General features: G+C 48.4%; 1 protein-coding gene across 1 annotated transcript in view; it reads right to left on the bottom strand.

The window, feature by feature from the left end:
- The window catches only part of Fam178b (family with sequence similarity 178 member B), a 126,458-nt gene that overhangs the window by 60,779 nt on the left and 40,194 nt on the right, over positions 1-25,485 (bottom strand). The window contains exons 5-7 of the mRNA XM_050134692.1: positions 21,076-21,228; positions 12,787-12,892; positions 9,892-9,976 (exon numbers count right to left, since the gene is read on the bottom strand). Of these exons, the coding sequence (XP_049990649.1) occupies positions 9,892-9,976; positions 12,787-12,892; positions 21,076-21,228 (344 nt within the window). The remainder of the gene's footprint in view (positions 1-9,891; positions 9,977-12,786; positions 12,893-21,075; positions 21,229-25,485) is intronic.

Raw genomic sequence — 25,485 nt, 5'->3', positions numbered from 1 at the left:
AAGCTAAATGCTTTCTTATTCCAAGAGGGACAAACCAGAGCACAGTCACAATCAGATCAAAGCAAACCCCGAATCTGACTGTGTCAGCCATTTTCACTCCTGCTTTCCTGGGCTCTGAAGGGCTCGAGCAGCTTCACCGCCCTGGACCCACCATCCAGAGCACACATTGCAATCTCACAGGATCAGGCTGGCTCCATGGCACAGCTGCTGGTGTCCCTTTGGTGGTCATCCCACAGTCCTGACATCTCCACAGTGCTGTGGCCAGGACAACCAGGCTGCACCTTCACCAATGGCCTCTCCTGGGCTCTCATCAGGGACTCTGACCCTGACATATAGTGTACCAAGTTTCAACTTTTCTCCATGACCCCTTTAATCCTGGGTTCATGCAACTGCAACTGAGCCTGCACCTTCACCAATGACTTCTGGTCGTCAAGTTTCAGATTCTCTCTTCCATGATCCCTTCCAATCCTGCCACTCCCATGATATCAAGAGCACCATCTGGGAGATTAGTCATAGGCTCACCTACAGGTCAATCTTATGGAGGCATTTTCTCAATTAAGGACCCTTCTCTCAGATGTCTCGAGCTTGTGCTAATAGCCAGCACCTTTTCACGGTCCCACAGAAAAGCCCAGTAAGCTCTAAGCACTTAACAGCTTTCAGGCCAATGTTCTCAGCTCCTTCTATAACCCATCTGAAAACCACACGCCAAACCTGTCACAGCGATACCTCATGACTGGGATAGCAATTTCTGACCTATTTTGGTTTCTATTGCTGTGATAAGACACTAACCCAAAGCAGCTTGTGAAGGAAAAGGTTTCTTTAGCTTATACTTTCCCATCACAGTCTGTCACTGAGGAAGGCCAAGGCAGGAACTCATGCAGGACAGGAACCTGGAGGCAGGAACTGAAACAGGCCATGGAGGAACACTCCTCTTACTGGCTTCCTCAGCATGTTTTCTTATACAACTAGAACTGGCACCACCCACAGTGAGCTGGAACTCACTCTGTAGACTAGGCTAGCCTTAAATTCAACTCAGAGATCCACCTGTCTATCTCTCCCAAGTTTTGAGAATCCAGTCTTTTTTTTAAAAAAAATATTTATTTATTTATTTATTTATTTATTTATTTATTATGTATACAGTATTCTGTCTGTGTGTATGTCTGCAGGCTAGAAGAGGGCACCAGACTTCATTACAGATGGTTGTGAGCCACCACATGGTTGCTGGGAATTGAACTCTGGACCTCTGGAAGAGCAGGCAATGCTCCCAACCACTGAGCCATCTTTCCAGCCCGAGAACCCAGTCTTAGAATAAGTAAGTTTTTTAAAATACTACTCTAGAGTAGTGGTTCTCAATCTGTGGGTCTCAACCCCTTTGGGGGTGTCAAACAACCCTTTCATGGGTGTCACCTGAGGCCATCAGAAAACACAGATATTTGCATTATGATTCATAACAGTAAAAAATTCTAGTTACAAAATAGCAACAAAAATAATTTTATGGTTGGGGGTCACCGTGACATGATGAGCTGTATTTAAGGTCACAGCATTAGGAAGCTGAGAACCACTGCTCCAGGGGTAAGTGACTGTAATACCAATACAGATGAAACTGGGGCAAGAGCATCAAGAATTCAAGGAAATAGTAAAATTATGTGTACATCAAATAATTATTTTAAAATAAATTGCTTTATGATTCACTATCACTGAAAGTTTTGGGGGTGCTTGACACAAGCTTTTGAGACAGAGTTTCATGTATCCCAGGCTGGCCTCAGCTTTGCTATGCGGCCAACGATGACCTTGAACTTCTGAGCACTGAGATGAAAGATGTGTGCCAACCCCCCCTTTTTTTTTTAAATCTCTGCTGGGGATCAAACCCAGGGCTTTGGACAGGCTAAGCAAGCATTCTACCAATAGCGTGACATCTCAACCTTGAATTCCTTTCCATAAGAAGAACTTTGTGAGCACTGTTTCAGAGTTAGAGAGAGAGGCCAGAGAGGAGGAGGAAGCGGTGACAGAGAGTGACCTGCCACATGGGAGCCTCCAACCCCAGAGTCCTGGGGACAAGATGGAGGAAACGCAGTATCCAGAGACCCAATCTGTGCTCAGAGCTGAACTTCTCGCCCACTTTCAAAGCATCCGAGGAATGTCCTGGCCAGGGTCGTTCTATCTCATGACAACCCCCTCCTCCTACACAAATATGACAGATGCCGGGACAGAATGGACTGCGTAGGTAAAAATGAACCACATTGTTTTGGAAGCTGATGGGAAAGGGTCTATGTGCCATTTGCTCCTTCTCTGGGGAGAAACACTGCTTTCTACACCATAGGATTTAGTGGGACTGGGGCTGAGGTAATGGTTGGTCCCAAACCTCTGCAAGGACGAAGACCACTCAGCCAAAACACATTGTTAAACAAACATGAAATCATTACTTCCTAACAGTTAATTTTCCAGGAATGCTGGCTTTCTAAACCAACTCTACCACAAGAAAAAGAAAACCAACACAAGAAGGATTGATTATTGCTAATAAACATGTTTGGCAATGTTGTGGGACACAAGTCAGCGCACAGAAAAGCCTCTTGTATTTTGCTATGTTAGGAGTAAAAGCCTAAGAAGGGAAGTAAAGAAAATGACCTTACTCATAATAGCATTGAAAAGAATAGAATACTTAGAAAATACATTTTTTCCTAATATTTATTTTATATACGAGTACTGTATCTGCATGTACGACTTTATGCCAGAAGAGCACATCAGATCACACTATAGGTGGTTGTGAGTCACCACGTGGCTGCTGGGAATTGAACTGAGGACCTCTGGAAGAGCAGCCAGTGCTTTTAACCGCTGAGCCATCTCTCTAGCCGAAGGATGCATTTAAAAAGAGATTTTATTTATCTATTTTTAGCTGTGTATGTGTGTGTAAGCCTGCATGAACTTTAGGAGCCCACGGATTCCAAAAGGTGTCTGGTCCCTAGAACTGACATTACAGGCAATTGACTGCCTGGTGTGGGTGCTGGGAGCAGCTTGGGTTCCCTGAAAGCAGTAAGACCTCTCAGCTGCTGAGCTTTCTCTCCTGCCCCCGTGCTTCAGAATAAAGTTAACGAGAAGAAGCATAGCTCATGTATGACTGAACACCATGGAAAGAACTCCGTGAAAAGACATCCCATGCTCATGGACTCGAAGACAAGATTGCTGCCACAGAGTCGTGGTTTGCATGTGTCCCCCTGTGTTAGAGACTTAATGCTCAAAGCCACAGTGTTGTGGTGATGAAGTCACGAGGGAAGAATTCCTAAGAACGGGTTGATTATCTTGGAAGGAGCTTCCCCCTGAAAGGGTGCCTCCAGCTGCCATCCCATACATTCGCGATGCCCTCAGTGACTGTGACATAGGAGCCTGGTCCTGGCCAGAGTGGCCGTCAGGCTTAGACTTCCCAGTCTCCAAAGCAGTGAGCCAAGTGCACGTCTATTGTTTCCAGATCACCTAGTCTGTGGTACTCTGCTAAGGCAACATGAAACAAACCGAGACAGAAGGCAAGCACTGCGCGGTTAGCTACAGATTCAACACAACCAAAAATAAAAACTCCAGCTGTTATTTTTACATAAATTGTCAAGATTTCCATGGTGTCTCAGATGAAAATGTGGGGACTCTGAACTGCTCTAACCATTTCAGAAAGGGTAGAGGATGAACAGAACTCATTTCTGAGATCTACAGTTAGTCAGGAGCTCAGACTGCTGGCCTAAGAACAGACACACACACACCAAGGAGGAACCTGTGAATTCAGAAAGAGACTCCTACATTCATGATCAACTGACTTCCAACAAGGTTGACCAGATAATTCAATAAAAAGGGAATGGTGCCAGGACAACTAGACAGCTCCAATAAAAAAAATAGAGCTGAGCCAGGCAGTGGTGGCACACGCCTTTAATCCTAGCACTGGGGAGGCAGAGGTAGGCAGATCTCTGAGTTCGAGATCTATTCGAGGTCTACAGAGTGAGTTCTACACGGAAACACCATCTCTCAAAAAACCAAAGGGCAGGGAGAGAATGAAGTTGAACCTCTGTCTTACACTTTGCATACAAGCGAGAGACTTCGAAGTGGATCAAAAGGCACATATGCATTTTATTTATATACTTTTTTTTTTTTTTTTTTTTTTAAAAACTAGGCTGGCCTCAAACTCGGAGATCTGTTTCTCTGCCTCCTGGGTGCAGGGATTAAAGGTGTGCACTACCACTTCCTGGATATTGATATTCGAGCAGAAGGAGAAGCAAATTGGTAAACTGAACTTTACCAATTTGAGGGCAAAGCTGCAAAGTGGGGAGCTGGGCTGGGGGGCTGCTCAGTGGACAAGACTGCTTGTTCTGCAAACCCGTGAACCTGAGCTTGAAACCCCAGTACCTACATAAAAAAACTGGGCATAAGTATGTGTGCCTGTAACTCCAACATTGACAGCTTGCTGGACAGCGAGTCCAGCCCAAATGAATGAGCATCCAATTCAGTCAGAATTATCTCAGAGCAGTAAGGCAGAATAAATCAGGCATGAACCTTGAAAACCTATTGCAAGAAGCCAGAGACTGTGACAGTACATACAATAGCCACTGTGGCACTGACATGCTACCAGCATTTGTGAGGCAGAGGCAAAGGCAGGGGTGAGTTTGGCATCAGCCGGTCTGACCTACATAGTGGGTTCCAGGTCAGCCAGGGCTACATGGTGAGATCCTGTGTTTAAAGAAAAAGAATTCAAGACTAGTTTAGTCTGGGATACATAAGATCCTGTCAAAAAAAAAAAAAAACCCACCAAAAACAGAAACAGAAACAAAAGAAACAAAGAAACCTAACTAACTAAACTTTGTGTCAAGCAGGTAAAGCCTTAGAGACAGTAGATTAAGGGTGGTCAGGACCTGGGGAGAAGGGCACACTGAGAAAGGTCTGACTGCCAGTGGGTACAAAGTTCCTGTGGGAATGATCAAAGCATTCTGTAGGTAGGCAGCAGAGATGGCTGAGCTCGCTAAGCATGCACCACTGAGCGAGCCTATAGCCGGCCAGCAAGCACCAGGCTCCTGCTTTGATTCTCTGCCCTGACCTGCCTCAATGGTGGGCTGGGCTGGGACCCGGAAGATTAAGCCAAATAAACACTCCCCTCCCCCAATTTGTTTTGGTCAGTGTTTTATCACAGTGACAGAAAGGACACTTGAAAAAGTCCAGATTTGACAGCAGCAGGTTCTGGGCTTCCAACTGAGAGCCACACCCCTTCTTCCTTGGTAAGGGAGCACCATTTGTGCTGCTGTCTGTTTAGGACAGCATGTCTGCCCCAGGAGTAAGCAGTAGGCAGTCCCGTATCTTAGCAGAGGAGCCCAGAGGAGGCCTCGGCAGCAACCAGGTCTCTGAGCCACAGTCTGCAGAAGCAGTTCTGGCTATTTCCTGCCAGAGGCCCCGGAGAGGAGGCCCATTTAGCCAGAACCAGGGTGCCTGTGTCATCACAAGCATTTCCCGAAAGAGATCCAAGGACATCTAGGAGACTGAGCCTCCCAGGGTTCAACACTCACTGTTTCTTTGTATAGTCTAAACAGTTACTTCCCTGCCAACTTTGCCATGTAAGGAACTAAATGACCAGATATTAGAGGCGCAGATACATGCTACTGTTACATATGTCAGACAATATAGCCGCCCTGGAATCCTGGGGGTTCGTTCTAAGACCCTCTCCAAAAATCCGAGGCTCCTTGGGTCCCTTATACAAAATACCACAGCAGTTCAAGGAAGCCTCATACACTGCGCATCTCAGAGTCTTCAAATCATGTACCTAGTACGACATCCCTCACGGTCTTCCGACCATCCCTGGAGCCCCTCAGCAGTTAACACAATGGCATGGCTGTGTAAACAGGGAGCCTTGTTATTCTGGACTGTTTGGGGACTCGTTCTAAAAAAAGAAAGAAGAGAAAAAGGAGGATCTCAAAAGAGGCGGGAAAAATGGGTTTCTTGGGTTTTGTTCTAGAGGGTCAGACTTGTGAGACTGAAAACTTCATACACAGCCAAGATGTTTGATGGATACTGATAGTCAGAAAATGGCAAGCAGCCTTCAAAGCCCAGTTCTGTACCACTAAACAAGGTGGAAAGAATGTGCTGGTAGGCTGGGTGTGGTGGTGCATGCCTTTAACCCCAGCAAACCAGAGGCAGGTGGATCTCTGTGACTTAAAGGACAGACTGGGTGCATTCTGGGAAAAATCAAGACTATGTCTCAAAAAACATAAAATAAACAAAAAGCCCTGGTAGGCTGGGTGTCACGGTGTGTGCCTTAATCCTAGCACTCGGGAAGCAGAAGTAGGCTTCTGAGTTCAAGGCCAGCCTGGTCTACTTAGCGAGTTCCAGGATAGCCAGGGTTACACAGAGAAACCCTGTCAGAAAAAAAAAAAGTCCTGGCAAAAAAAGGAAATTGTGGGTTGGCAAGATGGTTCAGTGGGTGAAGGCATTTGTCACCAAGTCTGAAAACTTAAGTTTAATTTCCAGAGCCCACAAGGTGGGAGAGGAGAACCAGTTCCCACAGGTAGCCAGCCTTCTGACCTCCACTAGTGGTGGAGGTCACACACATACAAATCAAGAAAGGGAGTGTACGTGATGGTCTGAATGAGGAACGGTCCCTATAGGCGCAGGCATTTGGACACTTGATCGCGGGTTGGTAGTTCTGTTTCGGTCACCAGGAAAGGAGCTCGAGAGTCCATGGCCTCACCCACTTACAGTTCCCGCTGTGCTTTGCACTTGGGGTTGAAATGTGAGCTCTCAGCTTCCTGTTGCCATTGCTTGCCACTTGTTGCCATGACAGACTCATTTCTCTGGAACCGTAAGTCCAAATACCACTCTTCCAGAGGCGGTCGTGGACATGATATTTAGCCACAGCGTCAGGAAGGCAAACAATGCACACACCGAGAGACACGCAGGCAAGTGGGAGCCTCGTCTTGTGGCCTGTGCTTTAATTAATTAATTAATTAATTAATTTATTAATTTATTTATTTATTTATTTATTATGTATACAATATTCTGTCTGTTGCCTGCAGGCCAGAAGAGGGCACCAGACCTCATTACAGATGGTTGTGAGCCACCATGTGGTTGCTGGGAATTGAACTCAGGACCTTTGGAAGAACAGGCAATGCCCTTAACCTCTGAGTCATCTCTCCAGCCCCTCAACTTTGCCTTTTTAAAATTTGAGTGCTGGGGTCCAACCCAGGCTTTCCTCTTAGGCAGGCGTTTTATCACTGATCTCTCTCTTTTCAGCTTTCAACCCTGTCTCACGAGAACATGGAATGCGTGACAATCCTACGGCAGTGATTTTGGAGCCACAGAAACTCGAACGCTCATGCTACAGAGCAGAGTATGGAGTTTCCTGTCATATGCCACTAACAGTCAAGGTACAGTTTAATGAAAATACGGCTTGACAACATGAAGGCTGTGTGTGATGTCATGCATTGGCCTGGAACACAACTGGTGTAGGTGGCCCCTAAAGACAGGACAGGCACTCCATTTGGGGCTCACTTGGTCTCCAAGCAACTGAGAGTGCAATCCTACCCTGTGCAGTTTCTAGAGGTGATCAAATGCTCTATGCCCTTCCCTTGGTCATTAGTCTTCTGAGGACGAGGGCTGGCCTGAGTTATCCTGTCCCTCTGCCATCCAGCTGGGCCCTAATGCAGGAGGCCTCCAGGCATCTGTGAATGGATAGTGGATATTCCCTGAGGTAAAGACTAGTAATGTTCCAGAATATTCCACCCTCCAAGCTCACCACCAGCTGCTTCTCAATACATCCTGCCTCTTATACATCAGCCTGCACTGGAGCGCTCAAGTCTCTAACTCCCACAGAACATGCTGAAACTGACTCAGGAAGTGGGCTAGGAGAAAAGTCCTAAAGATAAAAGTCACTCCATCAGACCTTCCACAGGACAGTCAGTCAGAGAAGAGCCATCAGTGAGCACACACCCCAGGAAATAGGAACTTGCATGTGGAAAAGACAGGTGTTAAGGCAGGCGGTCCTGCAGTTTTGCCTAGGGCTAACAGAGGCCCCCAGGGCCCCCAGGTTGTACGTGAACCTGAGGAGCAAAGCTTCTTTTGTAGCCATCCTGGATCTAAATAAACCTTTAGCATACATCCTGTGCTGGGTTCAGCTGAGCAGTCAAACATGCTTAACAGGTACGAGGCTTTGCAGCCCTCCTCAACGTCTCTGCCTGTGAGGGGCAATGGCCACTGTCCTCGCATTGCTGCCCAGCTGCCCAGCTTCTCAAGCCAAAACCTGCTGAACAACTCCCATCTCTCTCCTCAGCCCCGGGGGCTACAATTCTGTGACTTCCCCTTCTTGAGGGACTGTATGCAAATGGGATCAACTGGTTCATCTCAGTTAACACACGGGGGCTCTAGGATTCGTTTATACTGCAGCAGATGTCAGAACTGTCTTCCTTCCACTGCATGTCTATTCTGGCCATCACACACACACACACACACACACACATACACACACACACACACACACATACACACACACACACATGTATTACAATTCATAGACATCTATGCCATATTTTGTTTGTCTATTCATCTGTCAGGCATGTATGCTGCTTCTACCTTTTGTCTGTTAACAATGCTATGGTGAACACAGGTGTGCAGATACCTGTTTAAATTAGTTCTTTTGCAGATCAGGCCTGACTTCCTCCAAATCAGTGGGGATCCTGATCTCAGACAGGGAATGTTCTAGCCTAGGGTCTATTCTATTTGGCAGGGGACAGAACCCCAGTCTGGGTTCAAAGGTGATGTCTGAGAACACATTCTGTAGCCGGGGGAGCTAGAACTGAGAACCAGGAATTCGGGAGCTTCTCAGTATCCTTCTGACCGGAGGGAAGGCGAGCAGAGTGGAGGAGACACATACCTCAGCATGGAGAGGGTGGACAAGAAAGGCCTCTGTTTCCGAAAGGGCAGGCATGCTGCAGAGGCGGCCCTGGGGCCGCAGAGGGCAACACAGGCCACAGGGGCAGAGGTTATGAAAAGGAAGAACATGCTTGGCCTGGTAGCTTCTCAGAAGCCCTTAGTGAGGGGCCTAGGGGGGTGTCTGGAATGCCCTGATTTGACAGATGGCCCCAGCTTGGCAACTCCTGAAGCAGAGGAGTACAATACAGACACTCACAGGGCTGGGGCTCTGGTGTTCCAGGGGCTACAACCTTGGCCCTCAGAACTGTGTGTTTGCGTGCTCTGGGGTAGAGAGTAATGGCTGGACAAAGGCGGAGCACAGTCCTCTGAGAGGCCCTCTCCCTGCCAGCTGTGAGCAACTTCTAACTGCTTACATAATATTTTTTGGTGCCAAAGTGTCTAGGTTCAGGTACCAAATGATGACAGCCGAGGAAGGTGTAGCCACTAGCAGGACACGAAATGCTTCTCTGGAATGCTGAGTCAAATATACCCAAAATGCCACGGCCAAGGTACAGACCGGAGGCTGTCACTCAAGGTGCTGTTGGGGGTGGGGTGGGGCGGGGGGTGGAGGGGCAGTTCTGAGGCTTCCTTCCTGGTGATGCCAGGCTAAAGTGCTTCTCTGATGCACTGCGGCTTTCCTTCCTAGGTCCTTGGAAGAATCTGGATGACAAGCTGTCTTTTGAGCCAGACTGCCTGGGGGCAAAACTCACCTTTCTGGATGGTATGGAGATCCCAGGAGGCTGTGAAGTCGGCCTAGATTTGGTCACTGAGAACTGGACCCAGCCTGTGGAGGTCCCAAGGAGCCTGTTGGCTCTGCTTGTCCCTAACACTGGAGCCAGAGCCAAAGATGTGCTGTCTGATGTCTCCATCACAGTGACGCAATGTCCCCAGCACGCTGGGTCGGGTGGGGTGGAGGGACAGGCTCCAGTATGTCAGTACAGACCTACCCTGTGCCCTGGTACTTACCAGGCTGACGGAAAAGTCCGTCTATGCTGAGATCCCAGAGGAGACTAAAAGCTCTTGAAGATGTTTCTGGAGGCCATGTTAGCAACTAGGAAGAAAACAAAAAACATTTAGTACAGAGTAATAGTAGCAAAACTTCATACAAATTTATTATCTTTTTGTTTGTTTATTCTTAAAGAACCTCAAAGGGAGTATCTCATGCAGCCAAGGCTGGCCTGGAACTCGCTGTATAGTTAAGGATAACCTTGAACTCCAGGTTTTCCTGTCTCTACCTCCCAAGTGCTGGGATTCTAAGCATAAGTCACCAGAAACAGTTTCATACAAGTATATAATATTATATATTAAATATATCTCATTTCATGCTTCCAAGTCAAGAGAGTGGAAGGATACTGTCATGGTTGTTGAAGCCTCCCTTCCTACTGCCCAGTGCCACGTATCTGGAGATGGCAAGCAAAGTGGGATTCTGTACCTGGAAGTTGATCTTACAGGCTATGCCTGGCTCAAGAAGTGGCTCTCTCTAGCCCAGAGCTGGGATCTAAGAGCTCAACCCCCACATCCTCAACTTGGACAGTTCTCATGGGTCACCTGGTTCCAGAACGCATCCTCCACCCCACTCTCCACCCCTACCATACACAATGAGGAGACTGCTGGACCTGACTGTAACGAATCATTTGTTCAGTCTCCTGCTCTAGAGGGCCTGTGGCTTTCCTCCTCCTAGCTGTAGTTCTTAAGGGCTCTGTGTCAGAATTCAAGGCCCTGTTCCTCTCCTGCATCCCAGCCTTCTCAAACAGCTTTAATGTCTACCAGGACGAATACAAATTCACTGGGGATGCAGGCTGCCTGCTTCTGTCCACTCTCCCTGGCAAGGCCCACCAACAGGTGAACCTGTGACCATGGTGAGGGGTGCGTGTAAGTTAAGAGTGTCAAGGCCTGGGGGTCTGGAGAGATGGCTCAGAGGTTAAGAGCACTGACTGCTCTTCCAGAGGTCCTGTGTTCAATTCCCAGCAACCACATGGTGGCTCACAACCATCTATAATGATATCTGGTGCCCTCTTCTGGCCTGCAAGCATACATGGAAGGAATGTTGTATGCATAATAAATGAATTAAAAAAAAAAAAGAGTATCAAGGCCTGGGCTGTTTACCTCATGTGTACAGTGTACCCTCAAGAGGCCCTGGGAGCAAGGAAGAGGCAAGCCAAGCCCAGAGGTCACCAAGTCCCAACAAAAATAGGCTATCTTTAACAAAGGAGTGGCTAACTGAGCAGAGGTGGTAAGTTCTAACGGTCACTTCTCACCTAGAACAGACCCCAGGTGTCCTGGACAACCTGCGACCTGCCCAGTCTTGGACCAGGTCACTACAGTCTTTCACTCAGATGTGGGAATAGGGCCTGGCCTTACTGGGCCATGCGCAGAGAGAAGAGAAGGAAGTCTGCCCTGAGTGCCCATCCCTCCCTATCCCTGCTTCTCCTTCTGCCTGAGGCCCAGCCATGTCTGACTGCCCAGTGAGAATCCCCTGCAGTGGCTTTAGGGAGACCCCAGACCTCTCTGTCCTCAGTAGCCTGACAGAGGTATGAAGCTTGCACCTGGGGCTGGGGCTCAACTCCTCTCCTCTGTGTGCCCCTCAAGGCACAGTGGAGCTGGCACAAGAGATAGGAGAGGTTTCTCCACGCGGTCCATGGCTTGAATTTCAGAACCTAGTGGAGACTGAGCCATGGAAAGGGAGGGACTTACGCCTATCAGGGTCACACAAGAACCCTCTGTGGGCTATGTTTAGAGGGGTTCTTTGTGCCTCCCAATGGCCAATTGTGTATTCTGTCATACTCTGTGCACGGAGCAGAGAGAAACTGCGCTGCGGGGCAGAATAATGGCCTGACTGTTCCCGGCTCCTACCCGCCCTGCCGTCCCAACCTCTCCATCCCAGGAACTGGGAGAGGGACCAGAGTGACAGCTATGCCCAGGGTCCCAGGACTCCAGCGTTCTTTCCCTCCAGGACAGGAGCACCACAAGCGTCCCCAGAAGGTGCAGAGTGAGCCTTATCTGGAAGGCAGCCAGTCTGCCAAGCTTGAGAAGTGCTTGAATAGTCCACCCTGCATGGCAGCCCTGATTGGCAGCTGGGCTCCAGGCCTCAACTGGCAGCTCCGGTACCAGCTGGAACTTGTGACCAGCCCATCCTCAGACAAGGACAGGTCTGGGCGAGGGGCCAAGGCAAGGCAAATGCAGGACATCTGGAAGGCAGCATTGGGTCCTGGGCTGTCTTCTAGCCTCCCACCTACCAGAGGTTTACATCTGCATACAAAATGTGCGTTGCCTTGAGGCAAAATGTTCCTTGGGGAGGAAAGTGGGGCAGAAGGCACTGTTCTGGGCTTTTCCAGACCACCTACAGCTTCACAAAGCAGCGAACCCTCAAACTCCAGTCTATAGCAATGGACTCATGAGCTCAGGTATCCAGGGCTGCCCTCTCCAGCTAAGCTCCTGGGATGAGCCATTCATGACTGTGGCAGCAGGAGTGGGGGGCGGGCAATGGGGGAAAGGTGGTGTTATGATGGACGCTCTTGTTGACTAGAATGGAACCAATCACTCGGTTCTAAGCACTTCAGGAAAGACACACCCCTCACCCTGTAGGTAGCTCTGGAACACTCTAGAGGCACAGAGACTGGGGTTGCTGCACAGAGAACTTCCAGGCTCCATCTTTGGACTTATTTGGGCCTCTCCACCTCCAGGACCTTGGCATCTTTAGCATTATAGTGAGGATTAATCCTCATCAGCCTTCCTCCATCCCCTGGATCTGAACTATCCAAAGCAAAAAGCAGCTAAGCATCGTCAGTCTGACCCCTGGGCCTGCCTGGGCTATAGGGCTGCATCATTCCCGCCACCTAGCGGCAGGTCTGTGTTTCTCACCTGGAACAGCCACTGGAGCAGAGGTCGCGGGTAATCAGAGGCATGCAGGTAGAGGTTGCTCAGGAGGCCCTGGTGCAGGAAGGAGAGCTGCTGGGGCAGTGAGGACCTGTGGGGCCAGGGCAATCAGGTTAGGGTAAGTAGCTCCAGTTGGCAGCACCAGCTCAGCAAGCTGGTCTCAGTGACGCTGCGGGACTCACCTTTGCTGTGGGATAGCATGAAGCCTATAGGCACATTAAGGACAAATGTACTTTTAGAATCCTTGGCATGAGACACCATGGGAAGGGGAAAAAACCCCTACTGATGATATTGTCAGAACAGGCTGTTGTCTCCAGAGTTTCCCACAGACACACTTCATGGTGTCTGAAAACCACCCTGATTAGTATTTGCCCCTGTTATGTGACAAAGTGGGAAACCAAAGCAAGGATCCTGACCAAGCAAGGGGAGAAACCAGGGGTCAGGCATCCTTGTCTGAGGCTCCTTCTGGGGCTTCAGCTGCAAGGGGCGGACAGAATTCCCCGTGGGCATCTGTGTCTGTGGGTCTAGTTATACGGTGTTTCCGCCTCACCTTGTGTTTTCTGACACAGAAGGGACACCTGAGAGGATGGGAAAATGACACAGAGAGCCCGGGACTGGGTTCTGGGAAGGAAATACCCAGCAAAGATTCCATGAAGCCTTCCTCAGACTGTGTGGGCCGGCTGCACCTGTCCCGGGAGTGCACATGTGTGCTCAGGTCAGTAACGTGGCTCTAACCAGAACCTAGGTGTGAGCTCCTGCATCCTGTCAGAAGCAGGCTGCTGGCTGGAAGCTAAGCTCTGGCAGGCACCTTGACCTTCAGGACCCCGGGTCTTCAGAAAACAAAATAGGGTAGTTAGATGTTCCAGTCCATTGTGTGCAGCTTTAGCGCTTTGGAAGAAACTTTAGAAGGCTTGGTTGGACTCAGTCACTTTCTGAGTCCCTGGTCACTTGAATCTGGGTGTGAGGTAAGGTACTCCACCCTCCACACATTTTTTGTGCCTTTTTTTTTTTTTTTTTTTTTTTAGAAAACAGTCCAAAGATGGCCACTTGGATTCCAGGAAATGAAACCATGAAGAAAATATTCAGATAACATCATGTGTCCCGATCCTTTCGGTCAGCCCTCCCTGTTCTACTACTGTTTTGAAAAGGACATCATACTGCCATCTGCCAGGAACAGACTGCTCTGAAACCGAGATTTTTCCCTTGAGCCAAGCTGCCGTCACTCTGAGCCTGTCCTGACCATTTACAAATTATATATCTCTAAAGTAATTTAAATCTAGAAGAGAAAGAGACATTGTTCCTGTGGTCACGACAGGTTAACCACTCTGAAACACGGTCCTGTGTGTGTACAGGTCCTACCAGTTCTGTCCCAGGTGCCTGTCACAAGGATGCTTTCTTGATGCAACCAAAGGAACAGCACTCTCAGCAAAGAAAATCAGAGTTTTACATACTGGCAGGATCTGCTAAGAGGCAAGTGTCGAGGCCACTGCAAAGCAAGGGATTCTGGGAGACACTGGCTCTGGCATGCTTCTGGGGTGGGGCACTCTGCCAGTTGCTCAGTGGGGAAGCCAACTGCACAAGCCCCTGCTGGCCTGGAGCAACACATTTTCAACTGCCACACGGAGGGAGTGTCGCGGTGTCTTCCTTCTGCTCCACAAGAGCTGCCTGCAGTTCATCCCTGTCAAGGTTGATTTCATCCATCAGGCAAGGAGCAAGGGAGCCAGGGAAGGCCTTACCCACGGTGTACTGCAGCAAATGGCTTTCTAGGCATCCTAGGTCTCCAGCTAAATGAGATGCAAGGAGTGAGATGAGACTGGGGAATGAGCCAAGTGTGGCTCACTGGATGTGAGGGGAGTTGCTGGTCACAGTGACACAGGGCCTAGAGCAGACACTGGCCTGACCCTCAAGAGGAAGCACAGGCCCCATAACATCCCTGGTCAGGGAGGCCTGGAACAAAAAGGAAGGAAGGTGTGTCATGAAAACTCGAAAACCTTAGATGACACAGTCAGTTGTCAGAGTCAAAAGCCAGTGTCCAATCTCCACACCAAAAATGCTGACATTGGGCCAGATAGACGGCTCAACTGGTAAAGGCTCTCGAGGCCAGTCCTGACGACCTGATTCTGATCCCTGGACCCATATGGTAGAAAGAGAACTGACTCCTAAAAGCTGATCTTTGTTCTCCGTGAGCATGGTATGGTGTGCTGTGTTCACACATCCACGCACATGTACATGCACACACACACACACATGATAAAAAAATTAAACAACATTAACAAAAACCCAAAATAAAAAAGAACACTGATGCTGGGTCCTAGCTCATACCTTTACCAATGCTGAGGTCAGAGGTTAGTTTGAGAATGTTAGAGGACTCTAGAGAAGGGAGGGATAGCAAATGCCACACAGTCCAGGCTGAGCATGAAGCTCCCAGCTGTCATCCCCAGGATGCCAGTGAAGGAAAGGTCCCATGGAAGGCCCTTAGCTGTGGCTGGAAAGGAGAGGGACAGGGTACAGCCACACTGTATGCACGGCTAATCCCCAGCCATCACAGCTATGACAGAGGGCAGATATCTTTTTCCTCACCGCCGGCTGCAACAGAAGGGAGGGAGGCAGGAAGTCGGCCAAACAAGGAGAAAGACAGCCAGCAGACAGCAAATGGGGGACCAGCTTGGTTCACATGGTGGGCTGCTGAACAAAGCTGCAGCCTCCTTGGAATGTCTGACCCTGATACTGCCCAAGGGGAGAGGCTTCCAGCTTCTGCCTGCAAGTCCACTTTATGGGCAGCAGTCCCAATGGGAAGAGTCTCTAAATGCCACGCGAATCCCAGTGACAGCAGAAGGATAAACACCACGGGGAACTATTTATACAGTATCACTTCCTGGGCCCTTGCCAAGTTTTCAGATGCAAAATTTCAATAAAACGCCCAAATGGAGTAGAATGAATAACGGTAGAAATGTCTGCCTGTGCCCCGCTTTTCTTCTTTGTTTAAAGAGAAGAATGTGATACCACCCTGTTAGATGCCTAGGGATGCCAGAAAAGTGGCCCAGTTTTGCAGTTTCCCCTTCATTCTGGGGGCACCTACTGTCAGCAGGATGGTCCACATTCCATGGCTGGCTTTAACCTGTCACCCTCTTCCTGGAAAGGTGCACACAGTAAAATAGGAGCCTGAGCTGCGGGGTCCCGGGTTAATGTAGGTAGGCACTGTATGCCACATAAGCCGAGAAGTTCAGACATCCCCACCTCCTGCTTCCTCCCAGTCCTGCAATATTCAGAGGAACAGCTCAGGCTGCACCTAGGCTTCCTGAGAGCTTGTGTGCCCTCACACCAAAAAGGGACACACAGGCGCATACACAGACAGACAGACAGACAGACAGACAGACAGACAGACACACACACACACACACACACACACACACACGAGTGAGCACTGCAGAGACTGATGCTCCTGGGAGTAGGCCTCAGCTATGCGGCAAGTGGGCCTCCATCTAGTCTGATGCCCTTCCAGTTCCCTATTTGGAAAGATCACATTTCCTTTCAACTTCCGTCAATGAAGGAAGAAACAAGGTTTGGCTTCTGGGATCCTAGGAACCAATGGCTGGCATTAAGGCATGTAACCTGGGTTCCAGGGATCCGATCCGAGGTCATATGTCAGTCGACCTGGTGATAGACAAGGGAGGGTACTCTGGGGAAGCTCTAATTGCATGGTGGGACCTGGGGCAGCATTTCTGCACAAGAACCCGAGAATCTGCACGAGGACCCTCAGACTTGGAGCCCTTGCCCTGTCACTCCAGAGGGTTGGCACGCTTCATCTTGCTGACAGGAACATGTTCTCCCTTCATGGCAGGTTCAGAGGCAATGCTCCTCAAGAGGAGACTGTTAAAACAGCGGCACCCACGTCCCCTCCTCTGAGGACCACCACCATACCTCCCAACCACAAAAGGTTTGAAAAATGCAAGAGTGCAACCTGAAAACTTACTTGTTGGCTCACAAAACATTAAACCGAGTGCACGCATATGCTCCTGTACATGCATGTGTGTGTGATGTGTGAATACATATGTGTATGTACCACAGTTCACAGGCAGAGGTAGAGGACAACTCTTGGGGATTGATTCTCTCCTTGCACTGCGGGTTCAAGGATCAAACTCAGGTCACCAGGCTTAGCAGCAAGTGCCTTTCCTGCTGAGCCACTCAGTGGCCCAGGACTGAAGGTATGTGGGGCAGTCTTGTAATCTTGAACTTTCTTCTAAGGTCATGTTTCTTTCTGACCAATATCATAGGATCATGATGGGATGGCTTGGCTTTTGCTCCCACTCTTACGCCTAGACTTGAAGACTTGGGTATGTATAATCAGGAAACAAAAGAAGGTCCAAGGAGGTGGCCCCTACCCAGTGTCCAGCCCCTTGCTGGGCTGTCACACAAGGGCATACCTCTAGAAACCAAAGTAAGATTCAACACCACTGAGCTGAGACACTGCCAGCACCAAGGCCTTTGTTCATTAGCATATCTGAGGGAGGAGGAAGGTCCGAGTTCTTCCTCTAGGGAAGCTGGGCAGCCACCTGGCTCCCTTTGGCAGGGCAGCTCTGATCCCAGATCATAGCTCCACGGGCCATCTCATCTGTCAAACACTTCCTGCCACCAGCCAGCCTGTTACAGGCAGAAATACGCTGATGGTGCCCCCCACCCTCCCCTCCCCCACCCCGTGCTAAGGCAGCCTTCCTTTCTCCTACACCCAGATACCCAGCCATGTCGGCCCACTCCCAGCCAGCTGCTTTCCTTGCTCCTCTGCCTGTCGCCCTCTTCCTTCCTTCCTTCTCCCTTTCACCCTTTCTACGATGGCAAGGTGAACCTTTACCAGGGGTCACATGCACACCTCATGCGCTCACACCTTCTAGACACTGACACACTATTGATAACAGAGGAGCTGATAAGAATGCGTGTTTTCAAAAATCTAGGAAAATGGCTATGTTAGGGCATCGAAGCAACATATCACTACTTATGACAGCATCATACAATGAAATTGTAGCTTTTTGACTTTGTTCTGATACCAATCAGAACCATCTCTAAACATTTATGGAGACAGTGCTCGCTGCCATTGTCTACTACAGAGTTCAGGTCCTAGGGCCCATGTGGAAGGCAGACACCGACTCCTAAAAGCTGTCCTCTGACCCCACACACATAAGACAATCAGAATTTGAACACTGACTGATATGGATGAAAAGCTACTCTGTTTAGGGGCAACAGCATCTGCAAACAGAATGCTATGTTGCCAGGCAGGAACAGAGAGAAAACACCTCTGCTGCAGCTGAGGAACGGGAATGTGGAGGTCACACCGCTCATTCCACCCTCAGACAAGCCTGCGGCCTTCCAGAATAGAGACCTTTACAGGGGGCTGGAGAGCTGGCTCAGCGGTTATGAGCATTTGCTGCTCTTGCAGAGAACCTGGGTTTGATCCCCAGCACTCACACAGTGGCACACAACCATCCCTAACTCCAGTCCTAGGGGACCCAGTGTTCTCTTCTGACTTTCCAAGGCACCAGGGAAGCACATAACACTGCAAGCAGAATATTCACTCATATTTATCTTCATATATATGAATACATACATATTTATTTATGAGTCAGTGCTTTGCCTGAAGTATGTAGACTTATGTGTGTGTGCACACATGTGTGTAATATATATATCTCAAACAGCAACATCTAAATGTTACTGGTAATCTTTAAAGCAGAGATGGACTGAGAACTAACAAAATCAAGCTCATGCTGTGGTTGAAGTGCGTGGGTCACGGTGGTCCTTTCTCCATCCGTTTGGCCTCCACCACAGCCACCAACCCGTAGGTGTTATCTGGCAGAAGGCAACTGCTCTAAATTCTCTTTATCTTTCTCTTATATTCTTGGACATGAGCTCACAACTGCCAAGTGTTGGGCATGATTGTGGTAAACTGTTTAAAAATCCCCTTCCAGAACAATTCTTCAGTGATTATGTGATAATGAGCACGAATTTACTCCCCAGAAGAGGAGGAGCAAGGCAGCTGTCCCTATTGTTATCAAGCCTGCTTCTGGCGGGGACAAACTTTCCAGTACTGATGGCACACAGACCGAAGACAGTATCCCCAGCAAATATACTAGTCCCTCACTGTTTGTGCGGGATCTGATCCATTGATTCCCAGTAGATGACCAAAATGGTGGCTGGTACTAACTGCTACACGATGTGTGTCTGTGTGTGGGTATGCGCACAGTTGCCTGTGTAGTCCAGGAGAGGGTGTCATAGCTCCTGGGAATGGAGTTACCAATGGCTGTGAGTTGCCCCACGTGGGTGCAGTGTACACGCTTAACCACTGAGCCAACTACAGCCCTTCAACCCTAGCAACCCCAGTATATAATGCTTTTCTTTCCTAAAGTCAAGAACTTACACCTTTTGACTTAGAGGAAGCATCATGGCTTCTCTTTGGCCTGTCTGAACTCTGACTAGCACTGCACCTATGCTCTACAGTCACTAAGAAGAGAAGAGATTCCTTGACTACAAGCTCTTCCATACTTTGAGGATCAATCTGAGAATGGAGCTGGCTACTTGATGATTAATGGGTGGGGAGCATGCCCAGTGAAGATCACCAGACAAAGGCAAGGTTCGCACTCCAAACTGATGGAGTCAGGATGGCACAAATTCCAACATTCTACTCAGAATGGTAAACATGTAAAAACCTACAAATTATTTCTGGATTTGCTCATTTATTATATCCAGACCAAGGTTGGTCACAGGTAATTGAAACTGCATGAGATATAACTATGGAAAAGGGACCCTGTTATAGGTGGGAGTGATCGGGACACTGGCCCTGTGCTAATTGAGATCCCCAGGCCATGTGCGACGAGTCTGACTCAGGTTGTTCTATACAACTGGAATACTGGGGGAGGAAAAGGCATTATGAACATGTGAACGCGTGGCCTGGTGTATACTATAGACAGTTTTTCAAGGAAATGTATACATCCAGGGACTGAAGAAAGGTCTCAGTGGTAAAGAGCACATTCTGCTCTTCCAGAGGACCCAAATGTGGTTCTAAGCACCTACAACTCCTGGCCCCAGGGAATCCAATACCCCCCCCTGGCTTCCTCAGGTACTGCATGCACATAGCATACATTCATACATATACATACACACACAATAAATTAAAATAAAAAATCTTTTTTAAATTTAAAATAAGAGTTTATAGCTGGTCAGTGGTGGCACACCCCTTTAATCACAGCACTTGGTAGGCAGATCTCTGTGAGTTCAAGGCCAGCCTGGTCTACAGAGTGAACTCCAAGACAGCCAAAACTGCAAAGAGAAACCCTTTCTCAAATAAAAAAGAGTTTATATAACTAAATTAGTAAATTTTCTAAGTAGACATGCATGCCTACGTTACTGTGTCAGATAATCCTGGTTGTCACCTTGACACTCCTTCGAAGCTGGACACTCAGCTGAAGAGTTGCCTCTTTGCATGTCTGTGGGGGCATTTTCTTGACTGCTAATTAATGAAAGAGGCCCCAGGTCACTGTGGGCAGTACCATTCCTAGGCAGGCAAGGCTGGTTTCTATAACAATGACAGCTAAACATAAATGAGCCTGAGATCAAGCCAGTAAGCAGCATTTCTCCATGGCCTTGGTGTAGGTTCCTGCCTCTAGGTTCTTACTTGAGCTTCTGCCTTGACTTCCCTTCATGATGGCCAGTCTGTTTGATTTTCAATTATCATTATTGAAAACAGAAAATTAATATAATTACCTCTATTCATAAAAGGTGTCATATTCATGTTATTCAAAACACTGCTTTGGATTTCCTTATTTGAGGTGGCCCCTGTCTCTGAGACAGACCACACTATTCCCTCTACTCCCCGATGTGTCTCAGAGTTTCTCTCGATGTGATAAAATACTAGGACCATGATAACTTGGGAAGGAAAGGGTTTATTCCATCTTTACTTCCAGGTAGCAGTCCATCACTGAGGGAAGTTAGAGTAGGAATCACACAGGGCAGGGACCTGGAGGCAGGAGCTGATGCAGAGGCCATGGAGGAGTGCTGCTTACTGGCTTGCTCCCCATGGCTTGCTTAGCCTGCTTTTAGATAGTCGTGAGAAATACCTGCTCAGGGGTGGCACCACTTACAGTGGGCTAGGCCCTCCCACATCAATTATCAATCAAGAAAATGCATCACAGACTTGTCCTCAGGCCAATCCGGTGGCAATACTGAAGTTCCAAAATGACTCTGTCTTGTGTGAGGTTGACATAAAAATAGCCAGCTCAGCATGCTCACCTGAGGAACAGCTCTTCCAGTTGGCTGTGTGGCTTCAGACTGGAGGAGTCCAGGATGCAAGGCAAAGGGTAACGTCTCTGCAAAAATACAGTTTCACCTGGATGCACTGGCGAAATGAACTGCACGGATATGGAGAACTTCTCTACCAGCCTCCTGGCAAGGCAAGGGGAAGGGCAGGAGTTAGAGGTGTATTTGGTTCTACTGCAACCTACAGAATGCTCAAAGGGGAACGAGGAGAGGGGCTGGGTATAGGCAGGGCCAGGGTGGTGTCCAGTAAGGGATGAGAAGGCACCAATTGATGGGGCACCATGAGTGTGGGTCTCCATGCTGGCTGGACCAACCACCCAAGGAGCCTGCTGGAATGCAGATCCTAACCAGCTACACCGTCTGTCAGCCTGTTAGGATCTGCCCTGGGCACACAGGCAGGGAAGGAACAAGGTGAAGAAGGAACTCTTTGCAATTCTATCATGACCCATAGAGACAAGATAGGAAGTGGGAAGACAGTTAAGGTCAATCCTGAGAACAAACTGAGTCTCTACACAGTGAACTGTACAGACAGCCAATGTCAACACACTGATGGGGGCACCAGCCTGAAGACTAGGGAGAGGGTGTGTGTGTGTGCGCGCATGTGTGTGATCTCTTAACGGATTCCAAGATCCTGAATGGACGCCTGTAATTGCAGCTAGTATTGAATCATATAACATAATACCTTTTTCACAACTAAATTCTTGTCACACACCATGGCTGTAACTTATGTACTCTGAAGTGTGACAGGGAACCTCGCACCAATTTCTTTTTCCTTTTCCACAGCTTTGCAGATGGAGGATCTGCTCTTCTGTAGATCTTGGCAAACCACAGCAGACAATTTCCCCCTTTTCTTAAATTGCGAATGTTCACCCTTTTTCTTAAATGAATTGCTTTTCAGCCTTTCGCTGCATACCTGAACTTCCTGCATCACTACTGTGCTGTGGGGTTAACTGAACACAGGCATTGGTCCTGTGGCTGCTGATCTGCTCAGCCAGGTTCCCAGGGAGTAATGGGTGAGCAGAGTATTCAGAGTGGATTCACAGGACAAAGGGGTGATCACTGTCCTGGGAAGATGGAGCCACACCACAAGATTGAATGGCAATAGTCAGCACGGTGTGCAGTTGAAAGCTTACACACTGTTTGCCTTTGGAATTCTCCACTTAATATTTCCAGACAGCAGTTGACTATGGTTACTAAAAGAATGACAAATGAAACCAGATAAGGGGTAATTTCTCTACATATATGCTGTACATAGCATGCCTAGACACAAGAGCATCCCACATGATTGACACTTCCAGCTATGATCCTTTTGGACAGAGTTAGGTGGGGAGGTGAGGAAGAGTGGACATTTCCTGTTTGCAGTATAAAGCCACACTCCTCTCTGAGTTCTGATAATACAGCATACATTCAAAAACAATAAAGAAAGCAAGCAACAGATATCATACTCCCTCCTCTAACTGCAAGGTGGCCCATGGGTTCCCAACCAGATGTGCTGTCTGAGATATCAAAACCCAGAGGAGGAGGAAGTTGGGAGTCTATCAGAATCTGGGACATAAGTGGCTGCCCTTGGTGATGGGGCCATGCACCCTTCCACCTTATAGCCAGCCATGTGAACCTGACTCACTTTCTGGTGAAGTGACCCAACAGAAGACTCTGGTGGCATCACAGGGCTGTCCTGTGGATGAAATGGAGCAATAAGTGGGATAAAGGTGGAAACCCAGAAGATTCAGGCTCTGTAGGCTTTCTAAGAGTCTGATATCTACAATACAAATAGTAAAATAACTGCTTGGTTATGTCTCTGCTACAGAATGTTCCAACTATCATAGTTTCTTTTGTTACTTTTATAACTGGGGGGAAATGTGCAAGTTATTAAAAAAAATCAGTAATAAGTAGGCTCATCATCTAGCCCTTTCCCCGAAGCCATCACTCAAAGGGACCTTTGTAATGTGAACTGTAATGTATGTGTATCATTAGAGATTCTGAGACACTGTCACACGTCTAATTAGGGATTTCCTGTGCAGCCTAGAGCGGAGAATAAAGGGCCGTGTTGTGGTTTAAATATCTGCCTCTCCATTCCCCGCCCTCCCCCAGCTCAGCACACACATAAGGTCTTTTAACTTTAAGAAAGAGATAATTTTAGATGTCATCCTGCCAAGATTCAAGCCAATTCTTAAGGACTGAGCAGACACTTCTCTCGGGATGATCAGTGTCCTTTCCACCACAGACAGTTGTGGCACTCGCATGACGTCTTGTCTGGCAGATGGTGCCTAAGCCCCCACCCTTGGCCTTATCCCTTCCAACCCATATCGCCTTGCTGGCCCTCACCACTTCCTCTGGCCCCATTCAGAGACAGAACAGGTCGGCAGTTTTCTACACCAGTGAGTCATTTTTTAATTTTAATGCATAAGGTTGAACCATCACCACGATGATCCTACATCAAAACCACCACCTCAAAGTGGCTGTTGTCAAAGAGGCTCTCTCAAAGCCCCACTGGAGAATGTCATGCGCCCAGAAAATGAGCCATGATTTCAAAGCCACAAACACCTTCTGCTGTAAGCAGCTACACATAGCTCCTTTCTGTGTGGAAATTCCTGACCTTCAGGCTGTGACTTCCACAATCCTGTGTGTGCTCTGGAGAAAGGTCAAAGAGCAAAACTATCCTTACTACCGAGATCTAAAAAGCCATTGTTTTCTTTTTGATTTGGGGCCAGGAAGATGGCTCAGTTGTTAAGGGCACTTGTCATTAGACATGAAAACTTGAGTTCAATCCCCGGAAGGAGAGAACCAACTTCTAGAAATATCCTTTGACCTCCACACATCAACTGTGGAACATGTACAACCCACCCCAATAAACAAATGTAGTAGAAGTTTAAAAATCTTTGTATAATGTATGACTTGTGCTTTTGTGCACCCCTGTGTTCATCTGAAGGTCAGAGGACAACCTTGGGTATTGGTTCTCACCGACTACCTTGTTTGAGCCAAAGTCTCTTTCTCTCTCTTTTGAGACTGAGTCTCACTATGTCGCTTGCTTGATCTGGAACTTGCTGCACTGACTAGGCCGGCCTGAAATTTACAGAGATGGGCTTCCTCTGCTTCCCTAAAGCTATGCACTACTACATCTATATTTTTTCTTTTTCCTTCCTTTTTGTGTCCCTGGCACTGTGCACTCCAGGACAGCTGGCCAGCCAGTTTCCAGGGTGTCTCCTGACTCTGCCTTTCATGCTTTAAAGATTCCTAGACTCACAATGCTATGGCCAGTTTTCCATGGCTTTTGGGGATATGAACTCAGGTCCTCATGCTGATCTAGCAAGTGCTTTTCTCACCGATCCATTGTTTCAGCTGACAGAGATTTTACATAAGTTGTAAGAGGCTTCATTCCAAGGTCATGTGTCCAGTGAGTTGAGGCCCCTGAAGCCAAATCCGCAGCCTGTGTCTGCTCCTAGTGACGCCACCACAGCGTCCCTCCCCTCCTCCCCCCACTGTTTCAGCTCAGTCTCCTGCTCCACCACTTCGTCAGGGGCCTCCTAGGACACCAGGCAGGCTCTGTACCTGCCCTGCAGGGGTCTGGTGGAAACTTGACAACTTCCTAGCAACCTGGGTCCTCAGGCAGCGTGCAAAAGGTGCTTGCTGTGCCCAACTGGTGGCTGTCCTAGTCATGACATGTTCCCAGGCTTTCACTGTGAAGAGGAAACTGAGAGAAAACAAGAACAAAACCTGCAGCTTTACCTGCTTTTTGTCATTGGTCCCTCCGATCTCGGGAGCAGTAGCCTCAGCCAGACAGCAATGGTTCTTTTTATCTTTTCTTTTTCTTAAGATTTATTTATTTATTCTGTATAGTGTTCTGTCTGTATTTTGCCTGCACACCAGAAGAGGGCATCAGATCTCCTCATAGATGGTTGAGAGCCACCATGTGGTTTCTGGGAATTGAACTCAGGACCTCTGGAAGAGCAGTCAGTGCTCTTAACCTCTGAGTCATCTCTCCAGCCCCAGCAATGGCTCTTTGGGTTGCTTTATTACCTTGGAGACTGATTTTGATCTCTGACCAGCCGGAATCTTGACCCCACTTGCCTGCCTTTCGCATTGGCCTCTCCACCTGTTCTCCAGCCATGCTTGCTTCCAGCAGCTCAACAGAACTGCCCTTCACAAGGTCATGGTCCCTGCCGTGTACCTGCCTTGTACCTGCTGCTGTACCTCCCTACCGCCCTGCTCTCTGAGCACTAACTGCTCAACAGTCACTGGTGCTGGCTCTAGGACCACGTCCTTTTCTGCTTCCTCCTCACAGCCTCAGCTAGGGACCTCCACCCTCAAGCATGGGTCTCCGTACTTGCTTCTCACACCATCTCATCCTGTTTCAAGGCTCTTTCTTTGCTGTTGAGTGGGGTC

The sequence above is a fragment of the Alexandromys fortis genome, unplaced genomic scaffold, assembly GCF_014885135.2.
Source record: "Alexandromys fortis isolate MF-2015 unplaced genomic scaffold, M_Fortis_MF-2015_v1.1 scaffold_20, whole genome shotgun sequence".
NCBI classification, from domain to species: Eukaryota; Metazoa; Chordata; class Mammalia; order Rodentia; family Cricetidae; genus Alexandromys; species Alexandromys fortis.
The sequence above is the reverse complement of the archived record's forward strand: the minus strand, read 5'-3'. Positions and strand labels throughout refer to the sequence as shown.